Here is a 21,628-nt window from a genome sequence, read left to right as displayed (position 1 = left end):
GTCCATCCCATCTGGGACCTTCACAAGAAGGGGCTGCACAATGTTTAGGGAAGTAATCATTGCCATTTTTAAAGTCTGGATCCCCTCTGTTCATTGACTGATTCTAAATACAAGTACGTTCTGTGGGCCAACAAACTCAAAGACGGGGGGAATTAAACACTTACAGAGATAACAAAACGTTCCAGAAGCCATACAACACGGGATTAACCATTGATTTATTTTTTATTTGTTGTCCGTATGATAAACGAACTCCATTTCTTAAATTAGACTGAGCAGTCATGAGGGAATGTGCCAAATCTGAAGTACCCCCCCCCACACACACACACACACACACACACAGCTGATGTTCAGCCACTTGACGCTGACAACTTAACATTCTCAGATTCTACACTGGTGACGGCCCCTACAAACTCCACTCTGAACAACATTTTAGGTCAATACATTCAGTTTGGTTGTTGATCGTACAGAGAATACGCTTTTGTTTCTTTGAGCAGCAGAGACTGCTGAGACTCACCGCCTTGCTGTTGCTGGTCATTATCTGGCGTCTGCAGACGAAGGCTCTGTCCCATGATCCAGCCCCCTAGGGGCCTCTCCCTGCACTCTACCCAGGAATGTGCACTCTAAGCCGGGCAGGAGGCCTCACCTGCTCTCCTCCCGCTCCACGACGTCCACCCGTCTTCCCCTTGAGCACTGGTCCTCCTCCCCCTCTTGGTTGTGAGTGTTTGGTTCACTTTTCCTCTCCTCCAGGACTTCAGTTCAGTCCTATCCCTCTCCCCGCCTCTTTTAATCTCCTTAAGACCTTCCCCCCCCACAGGAGCCTCACTCCCTCTCTCCTGACCCTCCCTCCTTGGCTTCCAGTGCAGGTCAGCATTCACAGTAGATGCCTACCATTCCTAGGGAGAACACTGCTTATGTTTTTAATTTGCTATGGATAGTCTGCTGTATGTGTGTGTGTGTGTGTGCGTGTGTCTATAGCTGTTCGAGTAATGTGTTTATGTTGGTGGACGCACGTATGCATCCCTGTTGTTCTAGCATCAGTTTATATGCCGGTGTTGTGCTTGTGTGTGCGTGCGCGCGCGCGTGTGTGTATGTATATTTGTCTTCTGTGTGTCTTGTGAGGGAGAAACAAAGAGGAGTCTGTAGCCCCTGCATATATTGTTCAATGTCAACGCTCAAATCCAGGTCAAGAGTTAAACATGGACGCTCTGCCGTAGAGAACCATAACAGGCGTTCCACTAAATATCTGCACGATTCACGAGCTTGAGAACCTCCACAGCGCCAGCATGGCAATGAAACAAAACAGGCAATTAGATGAAAAAAAAAAAGACAGAGAGTTCCAATAAAACTCTCCTGGAATTGTAATTGAATTAAGGGGCAACTTAGGACTTCATTAGCTGTCTTGGACAGAATAGCGACTCCCCCACTCTAGAAGACAGGAGGAGTCCGTCTCTCGCTGGGCTTCCATTAGTGGGAGACGGCGATGAGATAAGGGCCACTGCTCTACTCTAGGAGAGGCATGTGCAGCATCTGGGGGATGTAGATGCTTCTGATGGACAGCTAACCATTACAAGGTCACAAAACTCGTTAAAGTTGGAACGACGGGACGGACGCTGGCCCAGCCAAGCCAATGCAGAAGGCGGCCCACGAAAGCATCTCTCCCTTCCACAGCCAATAGCCCACTAATAGCAGCCTAGGCTGGCGTTTAGAAGCCAAACGGGGGATTTACCACGCCACACACTCCACTAAATACCTGAGGCTTCAACGCATTTAGAGATCTCTGAATCGACTCCTCTTTCGGAGACCCTGAGCGCATTAGGTTGAGAACAGGCGGACGCTTTCAGAGTTTTATGCCCCAACGACGGCGTCTTTCAAGCTGGACCTCTCAGTTGGAGACGGCGCTCCCTTTCCCTCTCCCTGTGCCCCAGATAGAGCCTCCACACCAGGCTGCCATTCAGAGGGAGCTGGGCCAACCCACACGAGCCCAGAACCTGTTGGCCTGACCTGGATAACAGACTGGGCCTGGCTGCTTCATAACGCAGGGAGGGCTGAGTGAGACAAACAGGCAGCCGTACCACACATACAAACAACACCCACACGGAACGTTTAATATAGCTGATGCTAAAGGAGGACGTGTTGTTAGAAATGTGGATTCAAATCCAGCTTTATAGTTTCATAAAAAAAAAGAAAACACATTTCGGGATTGGTTAGCCTGGTTCCGTAACCAACCTTCAAAGCCCAGTAGGTCGTCGCGTTTATATCCGAAGTGGCCCATAAAAAGCTCTGGGTTAGGCTGGCTCTTATAAACATGTCACGGTTCAGTGCAAACTTAACAAAAAAAATACTAAGAGAGACTAACAACTCACCACGACTTTCCATTACAGCGTACGAAGCACGCCAATTGACGGGTCCTGTAGGATAAAACACAACATGTGATCAGCCTGAGATGTGTCTCGGAGGTATTTCATGCGACTTTTCGGTGTCATTAAATAAGTGTTTTTTCTTAGCGATAAATGCGTGATACAAACACACTAAGTTCAAGCATTATATGAAAAAAAAAATATCCCAGTGACATTTCCCTAAAAAGTATTTGCATTTACAAAGAATGGCACAACGTTTTTGGAGTGGTTTAAGGCTAACAACATAGAACACCATTTCTATATCTATTTCCATTCCCGAGCCTGTAATCATGCAATAGTCTGAATCTGTATGAAAGGTGGAGACGTACGCTGTAGAAAGTCATTGGAGTGGGGGTGGCAGAGACCCTGAGCAGCAGTTGATGGGCAGTGTCTCAGGTCTCCACCAGTCTAAGGAGGTCAGCTACACCCATCTCAACCCCGCTCCTGGCAACACATAGAGAACATGTACAGCATGCCAGCAGTGAGTGGTGCAAGGCTCTTATAGCAAGCCTTGCTCCATCGATTAAACATTCATGAGAAGCAATGGACTCAAACGCAAACCTGTAAACGACCAGAAACACCATTAAATATTAACACCAGCGGGTCTGAGCTCCGGGACTTGATTCCAAGTGTAACAAGGGAATGCTCATGATTTACATAATGAAAGGACTTTCAGAGCAAATGAGAAAAATGTACGGTTCAAAAGGTACGATCGGTATCACAGCAAGTTATTTTCAGAAGATCAGATGAAGAACGTAAAACGCAAACACGTTACTGCTGTAACTTGGTATATTATTAAATAATATACAATGAAACACAGGCAAAATAAAAGTGTTGTAATGTGAGAGAGACAGAGATAAAGACAGAGACGGAGAGAATGGAGTTGAATTGAAAGAATTGCTGATTTCTTATTTAAATCATTGCCCCCCAGCGCCCCCTGGCTCAAACATGGTTAAATGCAGGGCTGTGATAGTATTAAAGCTAGCCAGGCAATTTGGAGGAACCAGCCAGAGCAAGCTCGATTTTGAAAGTAACCAACCGACAGAATACAGACCCTCCCTCCAAAGCCACTCCCCAAAATACATGAGTAGCTCGCTAACTTTAGCAATAGGTCTGCTGTCCTTGTGCTAATGGCCTACAACGGAAACTGTTACCTATTTTGGGTCAAAGGCTGAGCATTTGATGTATTGATTCTACCCTACTTAAATATGAAGAAGGAACCAACATGGCTGACATAAGTATAATACAATGATGCTAAACAATGATTAACTTGTTTGCCAGAAGTACACACCAGGATGAGAAAGCTGTAAAAAAAAAAGGATGGATTCTCCTGAGAAATATGCTTCACTGCAGGGCCTTGATAAATGTGTAATTGTATTGATTGATCAAAAGGCAGCTAAGTGAGAGGCATGGGATTCGGCTTTTTACAGATTGGAACTTGAACTCATCGCCAAGACCCCGGGGCAGAGTGGAAGGGGAAGACCCCGAACAGAGAGTTAAGAGTGAAGACCCCGGACAGAGAGTTAAGAGTGAAGACCCCGGACAGAGTGGAAGAGTGAAGACCCCGGGCAGAGTGGAAGAGTGAAGACCCCGGGCAGAGAGTGAAGACCCCGGGTAGAGAGTGAAGACCCCGGGCAGAGTGGAAGGAAGAGTGAAAACCCCGGGTAGAGAGTGAAGACCCCGGGCAGAGTGAAAGAGTGAAGACCCCGGGTAGAGAGTGAAGACCCCGGGCAGAGTGGAAGAGTGAAGACCCGGGTAGAGAGTGAAGACCCCGGGTAGAGTGGAAGAGTGAAGACCCCAGACAGAGAGTGAAGACCCCGGGCAGAGTGGAAGAGTGAAGACCCCGGACAGAGTGGAAGAGTGAAGACCCCGGACAGAGTGGAAGAGTGAAGACCCCGGGCAGAGTGGAAGAGTGAAGACCCCGGGCAGAGAGTGAAGACCCTGGTCAGAGAGTGAAGACCCCGAGGTAGAGAGTGAAGACCCCGGGCAGAGAGTGAAGACCCCGGGCAGAGTGGAAGAGTGAAGACCCCGGACAGAGTGGAAGAGTGAAGACCCCGGGCAGAGTGGAAGAGTGAAGACCCCGGGCAGAGAGTGAAGACCCCGGGCAGAGAGTGAAGACCCCGGGCAGAGAGTGAAGACCCCGGGCAGAGAGTGAAGACCCCGGGAAGAGTGGAAGAGTGAAGACGCGAGGCCATACAAGGACTGGCAGTCCAGCTGCTCTTGGTCAGAAACTATTGCAAGAGTCTGGAGTTTGAGACCTGGGGCATACTGCCTTAATATCACATACATGACGTTTGATCGCGTTAACCAAGGTTTGTATTTTTTGCAAAACTAAACAGCTTTGCCCTTTGACATTTATCCATTTTTACTTTTAAACTTCCCAATCTGTGGAAATGTGGAAGGACAGATCACATATATATATACACACACACACACACAAACACAACCACACATATATACATGTACAATTATATATATATATATATATATATTATATATATATATATATATATATATATATATATATATATATATATATATATAGACACACACACATACATATACACAATTAAAATGAAAAACACTAATAATAAATTAATTGAACTCGTTTTTATACACTAACCCTATCATTGAAACATTCTTAAACAGTATAAGGACATTTGCTAGGCAAACGTCAAGCAGAATAGGTATTGTTTTTTGATCAAGACTGCATGGCTAAATTGGACTTTGAAGTGAGTGCCTCATAGTAATGACTTACTAGACTGTCTTTCCTCTGTTCGGTGAAGTGTAGAACACAAATGGTGAAATAAGTCTGTAGAGATATTATAAACATGCTGCATCCACAGTTCTGTGCATGTCATCAATACAGTACATGGCCATTGTTCTATTGTAGTGCCCATCCACTAGGTTCCTCATGAACACCTGTTTACAAGCAGAACCACAGAGGCTAAAAGAAGAAGCTAGGCTTAACCACATACATCATAACATGGACCATACTGTATTCTTACATTTTCTCTGAAATATTTTATTTTGTGACGATTGTTAGTTGTTTAACAATTATTAAGATATAATTGTTGAGAAGTCTATTTGTCTAGACAAACCCTGCCTCTTTAATTCAATTACAATGTCACCAATATATATTTTTGATAAACTAAATGTAGTGCCAGGAAGGTAAAAGTTACATTTTCAATGAAAAACCTTTTTAGAATGGTGAATAAAAAGGTACACTTATGGTTTATGACAATGCTCAGTGATTGCCACAAAGACGTGAGTCCACTTTTTAATTAAAGGGAAGACGAATATTTATTTGTAATTATATGTAATATGTAGTTCTTCTTTCACCCTGCCTGGGTTCAGTTCGCAATCTTGACCAGCTCACTGTACATTAACCCACTTATTACATGGCTACTTAAAAATCGATAATTTGACACAAAATATATAACACATACATATATTATATTGATGCTGCAAAAATAATTTGGTTGAAACTGCGTCCATGAATCCAAGAATGATCAGACTTGCGTCTAAAGCAATCAGTCTGTTAGTCATCGCAGCGGTCTGCTATTCAGAACTGTAGAATGACATACAAACCATGGAAAAATGTGAATTGAGTATTCAACAGAGCCGTGTTAAACAATATAGCAGGTAATCTGTATGATCAGTAGTGAGTGTAGTGTATGGATGGATATGTGAAACAGGACCTGCTTCAGGGACAGAGGCATAGGACAGTCTGTCACCCGGAAAGAACCACCAACTCAGGATGTTCCAGTAGTTCTGCAACAGCCACAAACCATTCGATGTTCTGAAGCCAATACTGGGACAACTAAAAGCTCTGAACACGACGCAGGCAAAACTAACCGCACTGAATACCATGCAGGCAAAACAAATTCTTCTGAACATGAAGCAGGCAAAACTAGTAAAAAGCTAGTGTAACAGAATCTCACCGAGGCAAAGATAATTATTCTGAACACAATGCAATCAACGCCAGTGGTTGTAAGTTGTCGATAACATACATAACCAAGGGTTCTTAACCCTTGGTAAAACCCTTTGTTAAGAACCAAAGCTAAGGGGTTCTAAAACCGGCAAAACCAAGCTTCCACACGCGGCAGCAGCAAAACCCAGGCATCTCAAACCACCAAATAAAGGCCTTCTATAACCAGCAAATCAAAAGGTTCAGGCCAGGGCAATTCCAAGGTCTCTGAATGAGGGACTGCCAAGGAAAATGGATCTGAATCCAAAAGGTGCAGGCACAGCCAACTCCAACCATGAAGAACACAACCCAATTAATCAATTTCCAGTTTTAACAACCACAACTCTTTTTGTCGGTCAAAAGTTAAAACTCATAATAGTGAAATAATAATGTTTTAAAAATAAGCAGCAGTCGCCAAATCTTACGTAAATAACAACTTTTCAGCATAACAGAAACAATGTCTACCTAATAGGACCAGATTGCACATTGGTCCAGGAAATATAATTGCACCTTCTCAACCCTATTCCAACTAATAACGACCTAAGGCCAACATATGAAACAAACTAACTCACAAACTCACTTTTACCAATTGAACCATACAAAGCCAACCTAACCATTTTGATGAAACATTCACACTTGGTTTTGGCAACTCAACCAAACCAAAAAAAGTTTTAAAGTTTTAAACTAGCCCCAACTGAGTTGTGACCAAGCTCAGTGATTGCAACAGTCAAAACATGATTAAAGGAAGATATCAAAAATAAGATACGAATATAACAAGAACAAGTATTTGTATGATCAAGGGTGAGTGCAGTGTATGGATGAGTGGAATGTGTTACTACATGTAATACATGTGGGATACTATAGAACACACAAAAGGCACAACAACCACTATAACACACAAAACCAAAAGGCCCAAGACCAAACCAAAAATAACTAAAACCAGACACCAACCAGCTAGTGTGGGAAGAGAGAGAGGGGCTGATGTTGTACACCTTAAGCCTGCAGGACCATCCGGCACAGGTGGCCACCAAAAAGATGTATTAGCAAAGGTAGATAGGGCTGGAAGGCTTCATGTGGAGGAGCCGATGATGGCGACACGAAGCAAGCCCAAGGGCCAGAGAGAGCAACCTGCGGTGTGGAAGAGTTGATGATCCAGCTTTTGGGATAGCACTTGTTGGCGTCACCCAATAACAAGGAGACTGCTCTGTCCATTTGAAATCCCATTTAAAAAAGGTTTGAGGATGTAACGTAGAGACACTTGCATATCTATTTCCCGTCATCACATCACCTTAAACCAACGCAAAATTGTCTACAGTCACTTAATAAACATCAAGAATGCAAACAGGTTGCTGAAAAGGTTGGTGTGTATGGTAAATCGCTAGCACTCTGATGTGTGTGGCTGGAATAACGACCAGTTTCTAAACTTGTCAGCAGCTCATTACATAGCAGCGTTTCAAATAATGTAGGGAATAAGCGCAGTGTGGTGTGCTTGTGCAGACGGTGGAAAGGGAAATAATTGAAACTGTTGCTATTGTTATTTATATAGAAGCAATGCAAGGCAAACCCTTCCCATGGAGCAACAGCCTTAACTCGCCAGGGATTATTCATTTTCAGTCGTAATCAATCACTGAGGCAGAAAATACAACAAATACCTTGAAGCGGACGGACATGAAGGACATTTAAATGACACAGCTCTGGAGCGACTAAGGCCCAATCCCATTTCTACCCCTTCCCCTTACCCCTCCCCCATGTTTTGAAGGGGTAAGGGGAAGGCGTAAGGGATAGAAATGGGATTGGGCCTAAGGCCCAATTCCATTTCTACCCCTTACCCCTTCAAAACAAGGGTGAAGGGGTAAGGGGAAGGGGTAAGGGGTAGAAATGGGATTGGGACAAAAACAATGCTGTAATAATGAGCTTTCTAGTGCGACTGCACCAATAGACAAACAAGAGAACCAGCAGAAAGATAGAGGGGGTCGTCACGTATTGGATATTCCGTCCTGCTGCATGTACCAACATATCAGATCATCAATGCTTGGAGGACATAGCGCCATACATAAGACACCATTTTCTTCAACTTCGTAACGACACGACAACCATAGAACTCATTGAAGCCTACGTGTTTCCATTGTCATGTATCGACCCATGCCTTCGAGTGCCTCTAGCTAGTGTATCATGATCTTCAAGGCCTGGCTTGTGTTGGGCTAAAAATGTTCAGAGGAAAACAGGAAGCACCGTTGGGGGGGGCTATCAAAGCACTATCAAAGATATTTTGTGGTTTTTTCAAAGAGCCACATATTCCTATAAGGTGTGGGTTCGTTGGTGGTATTGCTGTTTTTTTTATAAACTCCTACCCAAGGCCACCGCCTTGTTTGAATGACTCAGGAAACAAAGAGGATCTCTCTAAATCTTACTATAACATCTCTAGCACAGACTGAGATACCGAAAAATAGTACTCAAGCAAATCTTCTCCAGTTTTGGCCGCTGCCTTGTATGTTGCATAACAGTTGCACGCAACGTCAAATATGTCAACTCAAATGTTGTTTCAATTAAGTTGACCTCCTCAGAAGGATGCCCATGCACCGACATGTTGATGGCCTAGTTCCTCCTTCAAGTGGTTAACTCTCTCCAAACCTTCCCAAACCAAGAGAAAGGAGCTATTGTAGAAGAAAACATAATTAAAGGGTTTGTCAAAGTTCTTCTCCACATTGTAACAGATATAGGACTTCTGGCCCTGCAAACCATTACCCGTTATTTTATCAGCAACACAATGATCCCATCTCTACTCTCTTTTGGCACTTTTTACTACATAAGTAAGCTTCGTATTATGTCAAAGCTGCCAAACTGTGACATGGACTTCAGGCAATACAAAGCTACTGTATTGCCTGAAGTATACTGAAATCAATAGGTCTTTGCAAATGTGATGCTTTTGTTCTCTCTCCTCCCTTTGGCTCCAAACCAAAGCTCTGGTAGGTCTCACACCACTTTCGCTGAGAACAGTCAGTTCTCGCTGGGAAGATTCAGCGAGCACCAATCGGGTGGGGAAATGGAGCTCTTTGAGGCGGATAGCAGAATTCCGACTGTATAATATACTGTGGGATGCACACCCTTGAATGCCGCACTTTACCAGCGATGATTAAATTACGAAAAGAGCGGAAACGGGAGCAGCTGGCTTGGCGGTGGCATCTTTAAATAGCAGCTAAACTTACACTGGAGGACTCGCTTGTTGGCACAAACAGCTCAGTTGAGACAAATCATTGTATTCACACTCACCTCCGCAAATCACCTCCACAAACACAGAAACACAAGAGTCGACGATAAAAAGAGAGCTGCAACAACTACACTTAAATACCTGTGGTTCTTTCTCGGTTCGTACGAGTCCAAACTCCACCCGAAAAGACCTAGAAACGGACGTGATCGATCTGAATCAAATTTATGTGAATTCCAGAACTCTATTCGGACCAATAGTGGCCAGGCTCTGGGATAGCAGAACTTTAATAGCTGGACCCTGTTCTGCAGATGCTCAGTGCGGTGCACCTGGCTGCTGCAATAGGGACGGGTATCGGCGCCTTCTCCCTATACAGGCCAACTGAGCGTCATCACGAGCTTGTCCCAGAAAAGCCTCACTCACCACAGGGACCGACGGCCCACTTTTACTACAGCCCAAATATCTTCTCACCTTTCCGACCTTTCTCAAGACTGTGCTAGATGGCCATGTACCCTGGCAACGCAAAGTTCTCATAAATATATAATTGTAATCCGTGTGTGTCGTGTCTTCCTCTTTATCTTCTTCTGAGGTATTTAGCCTCTCTGACCAGTCTGAAGTCAATGGGTGATGGAACACATTAACTAGGAGTGTTAGAGGAAGCACAGTCTGTTATCTGTCCTGTATGAGGTCTAACTGAACCTTCTGAGTGGGTTTTTAATGGTGTTGATCCAGCATAAAGGGTGCATCACTGCTTACATTATTCTGAGGACAAATTAATAAAGGGCTAACCAAGTCGGAGACAATTGTAGAAGAAATTCCTGACAATTGCCTGTATCAAATAGGCCAATTATTATTATTTTTTTTTTTATAAACACAGATGGGTCTTATTAATAATTAAAAAATACCCCCATTTACGCAACGTGTCAAATTAAATTATTTTCAAATAGATCCCTTGTTGTAAGTGACTAATGATCCATAGTACTAGTTTGGCAGCTCACAATTGGGTAATAATTAAACATATGGCATATTGCTGTACCAAATCATTAATAACAATTTGAATATGACAACTTGGATGCGATATACCTGCGAGACCGTCAATATTGACGTTTATACGCACTTGGATAAAATCTAAGATTTAATTTCAGAAATGTTTTGATGTATTGCGCATAAAGGCTACATCTCGCAAAAGAAGAGGCTCGTAACGATGTAAATCACCGCGTGGTGTGTATGAGCCTACAATCGCCTCCCTCCCTCTCTCTCTCTCAGAACAGGCGACGTTGTAGCAACCATGGTAACAACACTGGGATAACTTGTCCTTCGTATTGCATAATGATGGAGCTGTAGTAAAACGCCAGCGTCACACCTCTGCCGGTTTATAATTGACCGCATTAAGAAACACTTTTGTGCTGCAAACGAATCGCATTTTTACAAATGCTCTCAGTTCTGTCCTTCCGAGGAGTGCAGCATCCCTGCACGCCGGAGTCCCGACCACACCGGCCTACTCTGGATCCCCACGTTCAAGCAGTAGGCCTATGCAAAACAGGTTTAAAATGCCCATTGCACAAGAAGCGACACATCTTATCGCTATCCCACTGTCTTCACGGCCACCTCTCCCGTTACCCCGCAGGCCGTCCTTTGTGTTCGTGGATCTCCACTGTGGAGAGCATCAATGGGAAAATGGAGTTGCAGTGTTGTGTATGTGAACAACACCGACTGCTGTCTACAGCGGCCACATGAAACCTGCCAGAACCACGTCCCAGTGTGGAAAGGCGTTTGTTTTGACAGTAGATATGCTATTCATCTGGGAAGTTAAAAGAACTTTGGTCTGCTGTGTGAATGGAGTGGATCTCGCCACTCCATCACCGGGTCCCTCGCCGGGTACTTCTGTGCTTACCTCTTCCTTTGCGAACTGTTCTCCTCCTTGGAAATCAGTTGCAGACGAATGCAAAAATAGAAACCGTGTCATTTCTTCATAGAACCCTTTTGTTCAAATCTCGGGTCCAAACTTTTTATGCTTTTGCTCACAAACCGGAAAATCGCATTTTGGTACCAGGAGTTGTTGATGGAAACAGCAGCGCCTCTGCGGCTGATGAGGGAAAAAAACTAGTATCAATGTTTGTAGTTTGAAGACTTCAATACCCATGATGCACTGCGAAAGAAGCGCCCGGGGCATGCCTTTTTTAAATGCACAATAAACCACAATTTAACAGTTGAAATAACCTTTACAATAATACATTTATGATTATTATTATTTTATTTGAAGTGGTTAGGTTCACTATATTTTTGAGAAAAAAATGCGTCGATATCATCCTGCTAGCTTCAGTCTTGGATGTGCTACAGTGCAACAACATTTCATGGTTTGTAAAGGCCATCTAGTGGTCGATTTTAAACATAGCATTCATTATTACTGAATTCTCATAATTGGTGCAGTCTATGTTTCGATTCAAACATAATTAACTGATAACATCCTGAAGTGGGCAGTACTGAAATCATTTGCTAGAAAGAACTTGGGAGGGAGCGACTGCAACCACTCTCTCAGAGAGAGAGACTCAAGATAGATGTATTTGTACAGCCTAGCTACCAGTATAATCATTTTAACAGTCTTCACAAACCCATGTTTTACAACCCTTAGCCCTATAATATATGTTTTATATTACTAGAATTCATTGATAGTGGCCCATGCCTACAATACACATATTTGAATTTGATTCACCACTATGGTTTGGGAAAAATAAATAAACTAGAATTTATTATTATGAAACTATGTTTCTCGTGCGATTGTAGGTAATTCAAGGACATATTCTTGGTATGGATGGGTGAATGTGTACCTACTTCATAAGATGACCCACTATCCCTAGCAATTATTTGATTAATAATGTTTGCCCAACCTGAACCCATTGACAACTCCATAGATAACTTTTTGCTTTCGTGTAAAGTGTGCCCTTCGCCCTTCATTAAGCCTGATTACAGTAATTGCTCTTTATATGACAAGCACATTAGTTCTTTGGAAGTCTGACTCAGATGTTATCAATATCACAATGTGCTTGCCTATGTTCCACTTGGATGCCCCCCACTGTTGAGGGAGTTGTGTTGTGTTGTGATGACTGGCTCATGTTTTTCTACTGTGACTTGGTTTGTGTTTTAAAGCTCAATTTCTGTCTCCAGCAGGGCAGTGGCACTGAGCTATGCAGGAATGTAAGTTGCATGGGGGACAGCTGTACAGGATCTGACCTCTGGAACTATCACATAGCAGTTGAATATGGTTTGTGTTCATCAAGTGATGGACTACTCCATGTCTCTTTAGCTAATATCATCACAAGCGATTATATATATGTTTTCTATACATACAACTGGATTACGATTGTTATGAAGTCCAATCAACACATTATGATTTTTTCACATACTATATATTTTTTTCATATTATTAAATAAGGAAGCTTCATTTACTTCATCACTTTCACTCATTGTGTTCTTTTCATTGGGTCATATATTACGCTGCCCGGCCTGTCAATGTACGCTTCGGTTGAGAAGTCAGTAACACACATGAAGGGTAGGATGGAGAGAAAAAATGTGTGGAGAGGACATTACCATTACGCTGGGAGTTACAGATGTCCCAGGACACTGTGAACCTGCTTGTGAAATACATACAAGGATTGGGTTCAGCAGGGAACATCTCTAACTGGAACCAGATGTCACACCTGACCCGGCACCTGCATAGTAATATACATATGCAAAGATGAATCCCTACATACCTACACTATCAAGATAAATAGTAACTACTTTAATATTAATGCTTTGGTTTGCAGAATAAATGTATCTCCTTCACAACATTATGGTTCGTAAAATGTGTATGCAATACTCAGCACATTATTTTACCTTGAATAATGCATGCTATTATGTATAAAAATAAACTTACAAAAGTGTAAATTGATACAGCAGCATCTCTCTTGTCCCTGTCAACAATAATCATACTGTTGCCCCTTATATCTTATTAGGCCTATCTAAAACATAAGTTCCTTAGTCTACTATTTCTTATTCCATGGTCCTTAAAGTCTACATCAAAAAGGTATTCTCTGTATGTTTTAGTACATTTGACTTATATCTGTCACCTTATGAATCTATTTGAATTTCATTTATGTTATGGTAAACTGTACAAAGGATACATAATATTTATTTCCAACATAAATTGTTCTGATAGGAAACAGCAACAAAAAAAACAAGTGTTTGTTTTTAGTTGCTACCAGCTAAAACATTGCAACCAACAGTTATGAACCATTCAGGTTCATCTCCAGCTTGTATTAGCCTGGTGGAATGCTGTATAAACCATTTAATGTATAATATCATGCTATTCAATCCCGATTTTCCAACATTCCTTCAAATATAATTAAAAGGGGTTTGTGTTGTTGCCCATTTTGGTTAATGAGGTTGTGCAGGGTGTCTTGTAGACAATATGCATAGGCCTACTACATCACTAAATAAACGAATTGGATGTAGGCCACCGATACACACGAACACTATCGCCTTCGCCTATCAGCTTCCTTCTTATCTTATGGCAAGAATATATAGCCTCATTTAATACATGGCCGTAAAATAATTGAAAAGTGTGTTAGGGCGTTTGGCTGATGGCCCGTTAGGGAGTGTTTGTTGTCATCGATGAATATCAACACGTGATAAGGGAAGGCGCGGTTGTTGGAAAATATCTTGGAAAGATCTCGCGGTCTCTCCTTTCAACGATGGAAGGCTTCAAAAAGTTGACATTGTTTCAATAGAACCACACCATCATTTTCAATCACACTTACTTTAAAATGTGAATTTATCGTTCACTTCAGGCCCTGAATCCCCAGACAATACATCTACCAGAAGCCTCCGTTTGAACTCAGTGAAGTGTTTGCTTTGGGTGAAAAATGTGGAACAGAAAACGGGTGCGTAGCGTACACGCACGAGCATGTCAGCAGCAAATCTTCCACATGGCAAGCACAAATCAAAGTACAGCTGCTCATCCATGGCACACCCTCCACTCCACCTGAAACCACAGTCACTCCCTGACGCCAGCCCAATAACGGTCACACGACATTTATATGCGCGTTCATGTGATAACATCCGCCGTATTTCTTTAAGAGCATCATCACAAAATATTAAACATTAAAAGTTGAAGTGATTTAATTATCAAAAGTTTAGATATTGTTTTTTTTTTTTGTTTTTTTAATAGTAGGCCTATCGCCAACGCATTTCAATATGTGGGATTTTTATCACAACAAAAAAACATTCAGACTGTAGCCTAATGGAGATGTCAGCCATAGTTTATTCTTACATTCTAACCCTTGCCAACAATAATTTTCATTGTAAGTCTCTAAAACACACGCATCACAAATTCACATGTACACATAGGCCTAAATCTCTTACTCTTTTTTAAATAGAAACACTGACTTTCAGTATTTTTACGTTATTAAAATGTTTCATTAGAAATAAACAGTATTTTTCTAAACTAATAGATCAGTACATCATATCTCAAAATGCGTAAAACCACAAATATCTTCAGGTCTCGGGCATAAAACTGTGACTGTCCTTCGAGCTGTTAGGCGGGTGGTCCGTTAAGGTGCAACCACCACTCACTGGTCAGTGATGGCCTAAACTCTTCATCTCTTGCTTCATCAACCACTGCAGAGAGAACCAGTTCTCCAGCCAGTGCAGCAACATCTACTTACGCTGACGCCTCCGTGTCTGCGTGTTTCGATGATCGGTCTGTTTTCCACAGACGAGGCGCGACGGCCCTCTATCGTGCGACACGCGTTTCCGCAGCCCTTTGTTTACCTCTTCGTGTGAAAGTAGAACCATTTGTTCAGGTGCCTCTCTTTCTCTCCTCTCTCTCCTTCTATTTCTCTGTCTCTATCTCGCTATTAAATCTATATTTATTTTGGCCCACATTCGTCTCAGAGGCATGAAAGGCGTTCTTCGTGTCTAGATGGACAGCTTTATTTTGAGATCCATCAGCCAGACCTCTGCAGGGGAAATATAAGATACGAGGGTGAGATGTGAAGGGCTGAAAAGCCTCCAGAAGGTAAATATGGTGTTGTTTAACTTCCTCTCTCACCTGGGGACATTGAGCAGGTGGGCTGGGGGTCTCTTCATGGCACTTTCCGGAGTTCAGTTGGCCAAGCTGATGATGAAGATGCAAACATTTAGGCCTAATGATATTAAATATTTCTAAATGACAATAAATATATAATGATTAATGCCAGTGTTTGGGGTGTTCTGTCAATCACATTATACTTTGATGTGATTTATAAAAATCATAGATGAGATAAACCTATAGTGAATAAAAAAAAGCTATCTTCGGTTCTCTGTACATATTCAACATGGCTCTATCATCAACTAACTTACTTAAAGTTAACTTAAGTAAAGTAACTTAACCTAACACATTATCGCCCAATAACACTTTCATGTTCAAACACACCACACCGGCCTTGTGTGAGCGTATCTGTCACATCATGTTATTTGTTTCTGCCTCATCGCTAATCCCGCCCCTGCCTTCCTACTCCGAACTCCTACACACTCCGCACCGGGCGGTGTTCACCAGCTGTGTTCATTTAGGGCATGAGGATAGGATTATCCTGCATTATGTTGGATGACCACCCTGGAGGAACTCACTGAGTTTACGCATTGTCCGCAATCACAACATATGAGAGCTAATATTATCATCAGAGAGAACGAAGACATTCTACATCACCTTTGAACACAGAAGCGGGAGCAGGTGCGATCAGTTGGACTGGCACAGAAGCAGCGACCCGCGGCTCTCCGGTGGCGGGCCACGCTGCTTCCCAGGCCATAAAGAGTTGTTTTGCTGCCAAGGACAAAAGAGATGGTCCATCACACGCCTGACCGTAAGTCCTTCAACACAACTTCCTCGGTTGGATGAATAAGTAACCATGAAGAATAAAAATAAGGAATTCAAAATGATAAAAATGTAATGATGTCTTCTTATGACTGCAATGACAGTTAAACCGACGTTGTTGTTGTCCTCAAAACACTGAAAAGGTTTTTAGTGCTCGAAAAACGCTTGCTAACATTTTTTTCAGATTACCATGAACATTTTATATCAGGCAATGAAACATTATCTACTTTATTGTGTGTGGCAGGATGGGTTGGATTGTGTGTGTGTGTGTGTGTGTGTGTGTGTGTGTGTGTGTGTGTGTGTGTGTGTGTGTGTGTGTGTGTGTGTGTGTGTGTGCGTTTGTTTGTGCCCATGTGTGCGTGAGTATGCGTGTGTGTATGTAGCCACCATGCTAGTGTGTGTTTGTGTGCGTGTGCCCAGGCCTGATGTATGTGGGTGCGCCCACCTCTGTGTATTGATCCAGATGATGTCCAGGTGACAGAAGTAGTGGCACTCAGAGTCCTGCCGGCTGTGGCAGGAGCAGCGTCTGGTTCTGTGGTGGGAGATCACCTCCCCACCTGGTTCTCCGGGTTGCCTTGTTGACGGGAAACTCAGACCTGGAGGACCACAAATATTTACCACCCAACTTTCCACAGTAAAACATTATCCTCCACTGATCTCATTTGTTAATATGATTTCTACAATTATAAAGTCATAAAGGCTCACCCTTAAAACAGATAGAGAATTCATTTTGAAGGAACATGGGGTCAGATACAGAGTAAGGAATGCAGCACTATGCAATACTATATCAGAGCGCGTTTTTTGTGCTGGTGGACTGTAACTCAGCAAAGGAGGCAACATATGTTTTTTCCCTTGAAATACCCTCCCCTTTAGTACAATTAACAAAGCAAACACAGACGACTAGTATCAATCTAATAGATAGATACAACTTTATTAATCCCCAGAAGGAGGAATTTGTTTGTTGCAACAGGCCAGAAGCAGTGGAAAAACACAGGATACAAATAAAAATACAACACAGTACAATATAATACAAATATAATGCAAACAAAATAGACACTGAGGTACATGCTAAACTAAATGCTGAAGTAAGGACAAGACAATACAAACAGAACAAACGCAAAGGGCAAACAAAACAGACAGTATAAACACTTTAAAAGATAAATTATAAAAGTGTAATGCAGACCCTAATGTATGCTCTGATCAAGTTACTATTTTCATTTGTTCCATGGAGAGTAAAGGCGGGTAGACTCACCGTCCTGCAGAGAAGAGCAAAAGGAGAGGAGCAGAATAGCGGTGTGAGGAGACATCTCTGTAGAGTTCTTCTGGAAGCTTTGCAGGGTACTAGGGCTGTTTATCGACTGATCTGTTAGTGGCTGCAGGTGGCTGAGGCCAGCGACTTATGCATCCCTCCTCTCCCTGCCGTGATGTCACAGAGGAGGTGGGGCCCATGGCTCACACATTGTACGCAACACAAGTTATGTAGCCTCACACAACAAAGAATCAGGATCTCTGTTGTCATGTCGTTACTCCGTCCAGCTCCCATCGTCATGCCTCGCCCACACAGCAATTACCCACACCTTCATCAGTTGCCTCTCTCATGGTCAAATAGTTGCCTTGACTACTGTTAGGGTAATAAACACCCTGGGTGCTGTATCGGTAGAACCAGACAGATAGACTGAATACAAAGGAAATGATCCTGCCTAGGCTGGTTTGGTCATTTGGCTTTTTACCCCAAAATGCTGTGCTGTGGCGGTCTGTACCAAGATTGTTAATCTAAACAAACGTTGTTAAAAACCAGGCTTTACGCAAAAAAATGCTACCAAACTGAAACAGTTATGTGTGTTTAAAAAACAGATAAAGGAGAAAAAGTTTTTAGTTTTGGTCGTTTTCAAATAAAATAGGTGTATATCTAATAACTTTTTGGGGAATTTTATTAAACAATACTTTTAAATCTCGCCCCTGACAAATTCAACATTTTATGAGAAAAATTACTAAAAGTGACACTCTAAGAATTGAGTTAACTAGCATACCTGCTTAATAAACATTTAAAACTAGGCTGAAAAAAAAAAAGTCTGAGCAACATAAAAATAGAAATGGAAATGGAAAAAGCTAGACCATAATAACCTTGGCCCGTTCGTGATGAATAGGGTTATGTGGAAATACAAAGTGGTTTTGTTAGGAATCCCTTTGTAGTTATACACACACTTTTCTCACACTGTTTTGAGTCTGATGCAGTATCAATTGCCTTCAATGTGTCAGCATTTTATAAGTTGAGTTAATCTTCAAACTCCAGCAACCTAAAAATAGGCTCACATATCTCACAGCGGGAAGCTACAGATAGTGCTTAGATAAAGATGTGTGGAATGCTTGAAATGAGCGGTCAACAGATTACTACGCGGTGGAATGATAACAGATCCCTCCACACATTCTTACACAGAGCTGGGGCGGACGCGCAGCTCACCTCCTCCATAAGCACAGCTGTGTGCCCCCCCCCCCCCCCCCCCCACACACACACACTCCATGCAGTGATCAGTCAATGAATAGACACATCAAAGGATGAGCAAAAATAGCTGGACTCGCCACTGTTTGCTGCTCTCTGTGCCTGCTATGCTGCAGGTGTGTTTGTTTTTAATCAGAGCGTCCAATCCGCCCGGTGCCCATTACTCCTCAGTAAACATACTCCCCTTCTCTACCCCCCACCCCCTTGATTTGGTCTATTTTGGTCTCCCCTCCCTCGTCAGCAGAGTCATCGCAATGAAACAGGACAAGGCATCACGCACCTCAGACCATTCCAGGACAGACCCCCGCACCATGAGATGTAATGTGTTCACCTCCAGTGATCCCGGGTAGCATTAGGTCATCTATTGTCCTGTCTGGTTTTCCCCTCTCGTCAAGTGGAAGGGAATTAAGTGGATGGAACTGACATAAAGTGAGAGGGAAAACAAATATAGTGTCTGGGCTCACAGGTGCAGGTCAGATTAAAAGCGGGCTTGCCATGATTCACTTATCCTGTATTCCCGTTCGTTTTGACAGGATATCAAAGGATGGATATTGACAGGGAAGTATCTGCACATTCAAGGAACATCCGAATAATTGTATATTTCCCAGATGAAACATGTTGAATATGCCCAATTGAATGGATTCATTTATCAGATAGAATAACATCTGTGTATAATATACAGTACTTACATGGCAACACTCAGTCTCTAAAAGAGGAGAAAACATCTAGACAACATATTATTATCAACGAATGTATCCTTCAGCCTTGTTGTGCATCTTTCAGTGATGTCAGCATCTTCTGCTGTACTTACTTTATCTCCTTAAAATAATCTAGTTTTCCGACAAAGAATCCATTAACATCGACCCGAACAAGGTCTTCAAAAAAAAGACCATCAAATGAATGTGAAGAATGTGACAGATTCCTGTGAAGGATTCCTTGGTGAAGACAACATGTCAGGTAACAACGCAGTCACGAAAAAATTACTCACAAACAGGCTCAAGCTCAGGGGAGTTTGGTGTATATTTTATTTGTCCGAGGACTATAAAATGTTTTGTTTGTGAAGTCTGCAGGGCACTTGATCTACCAGTACCAGTGCACTTGGCGGTTTTCCTCTCCAACAAACTCATTCACATATCGAAAAAGACACACAAGAACTAAATAAAAAAGCATGATTTTTGTTTTTCAAGAATAAAAAGATTAAAAAAACAACCCTCAAACAATGTTCAATGTCATTAAATGACAATAAATAAGGAGCACTTTTCTCTGTGCAGAGATAAGCTTTAAGCTAAAAACCTTTGTAATAAAATATATACGTTTAACTTCAGTGCATTTTCTTTTTTTACCTTGCTGCTCCTAACGTTATACCCTGACTGCAAACCTCCCTCCGTTACCGTGGTAACAAAGCAACGCCCCTTAGAGGAGAAATCATCCATACATCAAATATCACGCCCCTTTAAACAACAGAAAGAAAATAACATGCTTCACAGCCTTCTCCTCGTCCAACTGTACAAACGGTACATGAACCACCATGGACAGATAAAGGCACAAGTAATACTGTGCATTTTGAGTAATACTGGACAAAAAGGACAAACAAAAATGTGATAACTTTTCTTTGAAAGATTTTGGTCATTTACAAATTTATTCAGGATCCTTTGACATATATTTAAACAGATATTAAGATAGCAGTATCACCAGAGATACATATGGAATATATATCGATTTATATATAGATTTACAGAAACATTTTCACAAAGAAAAAAAGTGCATGTTTTTTTTTTTACCAAACCTGAATATTGCCAAAGAACAAACAGTCAAGTTAACAATAGTATTGAAAACTGTATAAAAACAAAGCAATAAAAAAAAAAAGTGTAGCAAACCATAAAGCAGAACTGGGATGTGGAGATTAAGAAGTGCTCTTGTCTGTTCTCGAGGAGTCTCCTCCAGCTCCTGGTCCCACCGGACCCTCAGGCAGACCTGGCTCTCCACCCCCTGGCCCCCCCCTCGCTGGCCCTATTGCATGCGAGTCAACGTGAGTTGCTTGACTGTGAGACGGTATGGGACGGCTTTTGTCTCTCGCGTAAACATCTCCTCTCTGGGTCGCTGTCGAGCTGTGGGCGGAGCTATGTGAGCTGCCGTATTGCTTTGAGTCTGTGGTCTCTGTTGTGGAACAATCTAGCGCTGCGCGGGGATTGGACGAACCTGACTGGCTGGTTCCCGCCTCCTGGTACCCCGACCAGCGACCCCCGGGAGTCCTTAGTCCTGGCGGCCTGGAGGCCCCCCCCCACCACTCGAAGCGGGCCAGGGACGGGCCCTCGTTGGGCGGGGAGGTGGGGCTGGACGGGGTGGTGGTGGGGTGCGGGCGGTGCCTGGCCTGCACCATCTGGATCCCCCCGATGGGGATCATCAGGTAGGGCACCCTGGCCTGCTGCGAGTGGAGAGGGAGGTGGCTGAAGACGTGGTCCGTGGCCTGGCTGCCGGGGTAACCCTCGCTGCTGAAGGACAGACGGAAGGCCGGAGGGAACAGGGTCGCCTCCGGGGACATCGGCACCTCTCCCGACGTTCCACCGCTCTCCTGCAGGGGGAGCAAACACACCGTGAGAACACCGGCGAGGACTAGCCATCCAGCTGGCGGTGGTTTGGACCAGACCTCCTCGTAGCCTAAAGC

At 43.0% G+C, this 21,628-nt stretch overlaps 3 protein-coding genes across 7 annotated transcripts in view; all 3 read right to left on the bottom strand.

Annotated features, from left to right (window-relative positions):
* Positions 1-11,682, bottom strand: part of phactr4b (phosphatase and actin regulator 4b) — a 26,787-nt gene extending 15,105 nt beyond the window's left edge. The window contains exons 1-3 of one of the 3 annotated variants that reach the window (XM_060064669.1): positions 11,466-11,682; positions 2,726-2,840; positions 2,364-2,408 (exon numbers count right to left, since the gene is read on the bottom strand). In XM_060064669.1, coding sequence (XP_059920652.1) covers positions 2,364-2,376 — 13 coding nt within the window. In that variant the 5' untranslated portion in view covers positions 2,377-2,408; positions 2,726-2,840; positions 11,466-11,682. Of the gene's footprint in view, positions 1-514; positions 1,264-2,363; positions 2,409-2,725; positions 2,841-11,465 lie in introns of those variants that run through there. The other 2 variants (XM_060064671.1, XM_060064667.1) reach the window with 2 other exon arrangements.
* A 3,646-nt stretch (positions 11,683-15,328) lies between these two features.
* LOC132467407 (endothelin-2) lies at positions 15,329-18,438 on the bottom strand. Its single transcript, XM_060064677.1, has 5 exons — positions 17,716-18,438; positions 16,909-17,059; positions 16,299-16,412; positions 15,663-15,728; positions 15,329-15,570 (listed from the first exon to the last, which is right to left on the bottom strand). The coding sequence occupies exons 1-4, from the start codon at positions 17,768-17,770 to the stop codon at positions 15,716-15,718; spliced, it is 333 nt and encodes a 110-aa protein (XP_059920660.1). The 5' UTR covers positions 17,771-18,438; the 3' UTR covers positions 15,329-15,570; positions 15,663-15,715.
* A 1,527-nt stretch (positions 18,439-19,965) lies between these two features.
* Positions 19,966-21,628, bottom strand: part of LOC132467400 (transcription factor HIVEP3) — a 44,806-nt gene continuing 43,143 nt past the window's right edge. For all 3 annotated transcript variants that reach the window (XM_060064663.1, XM_060064664.1, XM_060064662.1), the window contains one exon: positions 19,966-21,535. In XM_060064663.1, coding sequence (XP_059920646.1) covers positions 20,867-21,535 — 669 coding nt within the window. In that variant the 3' untranslated portion in view covers positions 19,966-20,866. The remainder of the gene's footprint in view (positions 21,536-21,628) is intronic.

Source organism: Gadus macrocephalus, chromosome 11 (genome assembly GCF_031168955.1).
Source record: "Gadus macrocephalus chromosome 11, ASM3116895v1".
Classification (NCBI taxonomy): domain Eukaryota; kingdom Metazoa; phylum Chordata; class Actinopteri; order Gadiformes; family Gadidae; genus Gadus; species Gadus macrocephalus.
Note: the sequence above shows the minus strand (reverse complement) of the source record. Positions and strands in the feature narration are given on the sequence as shown.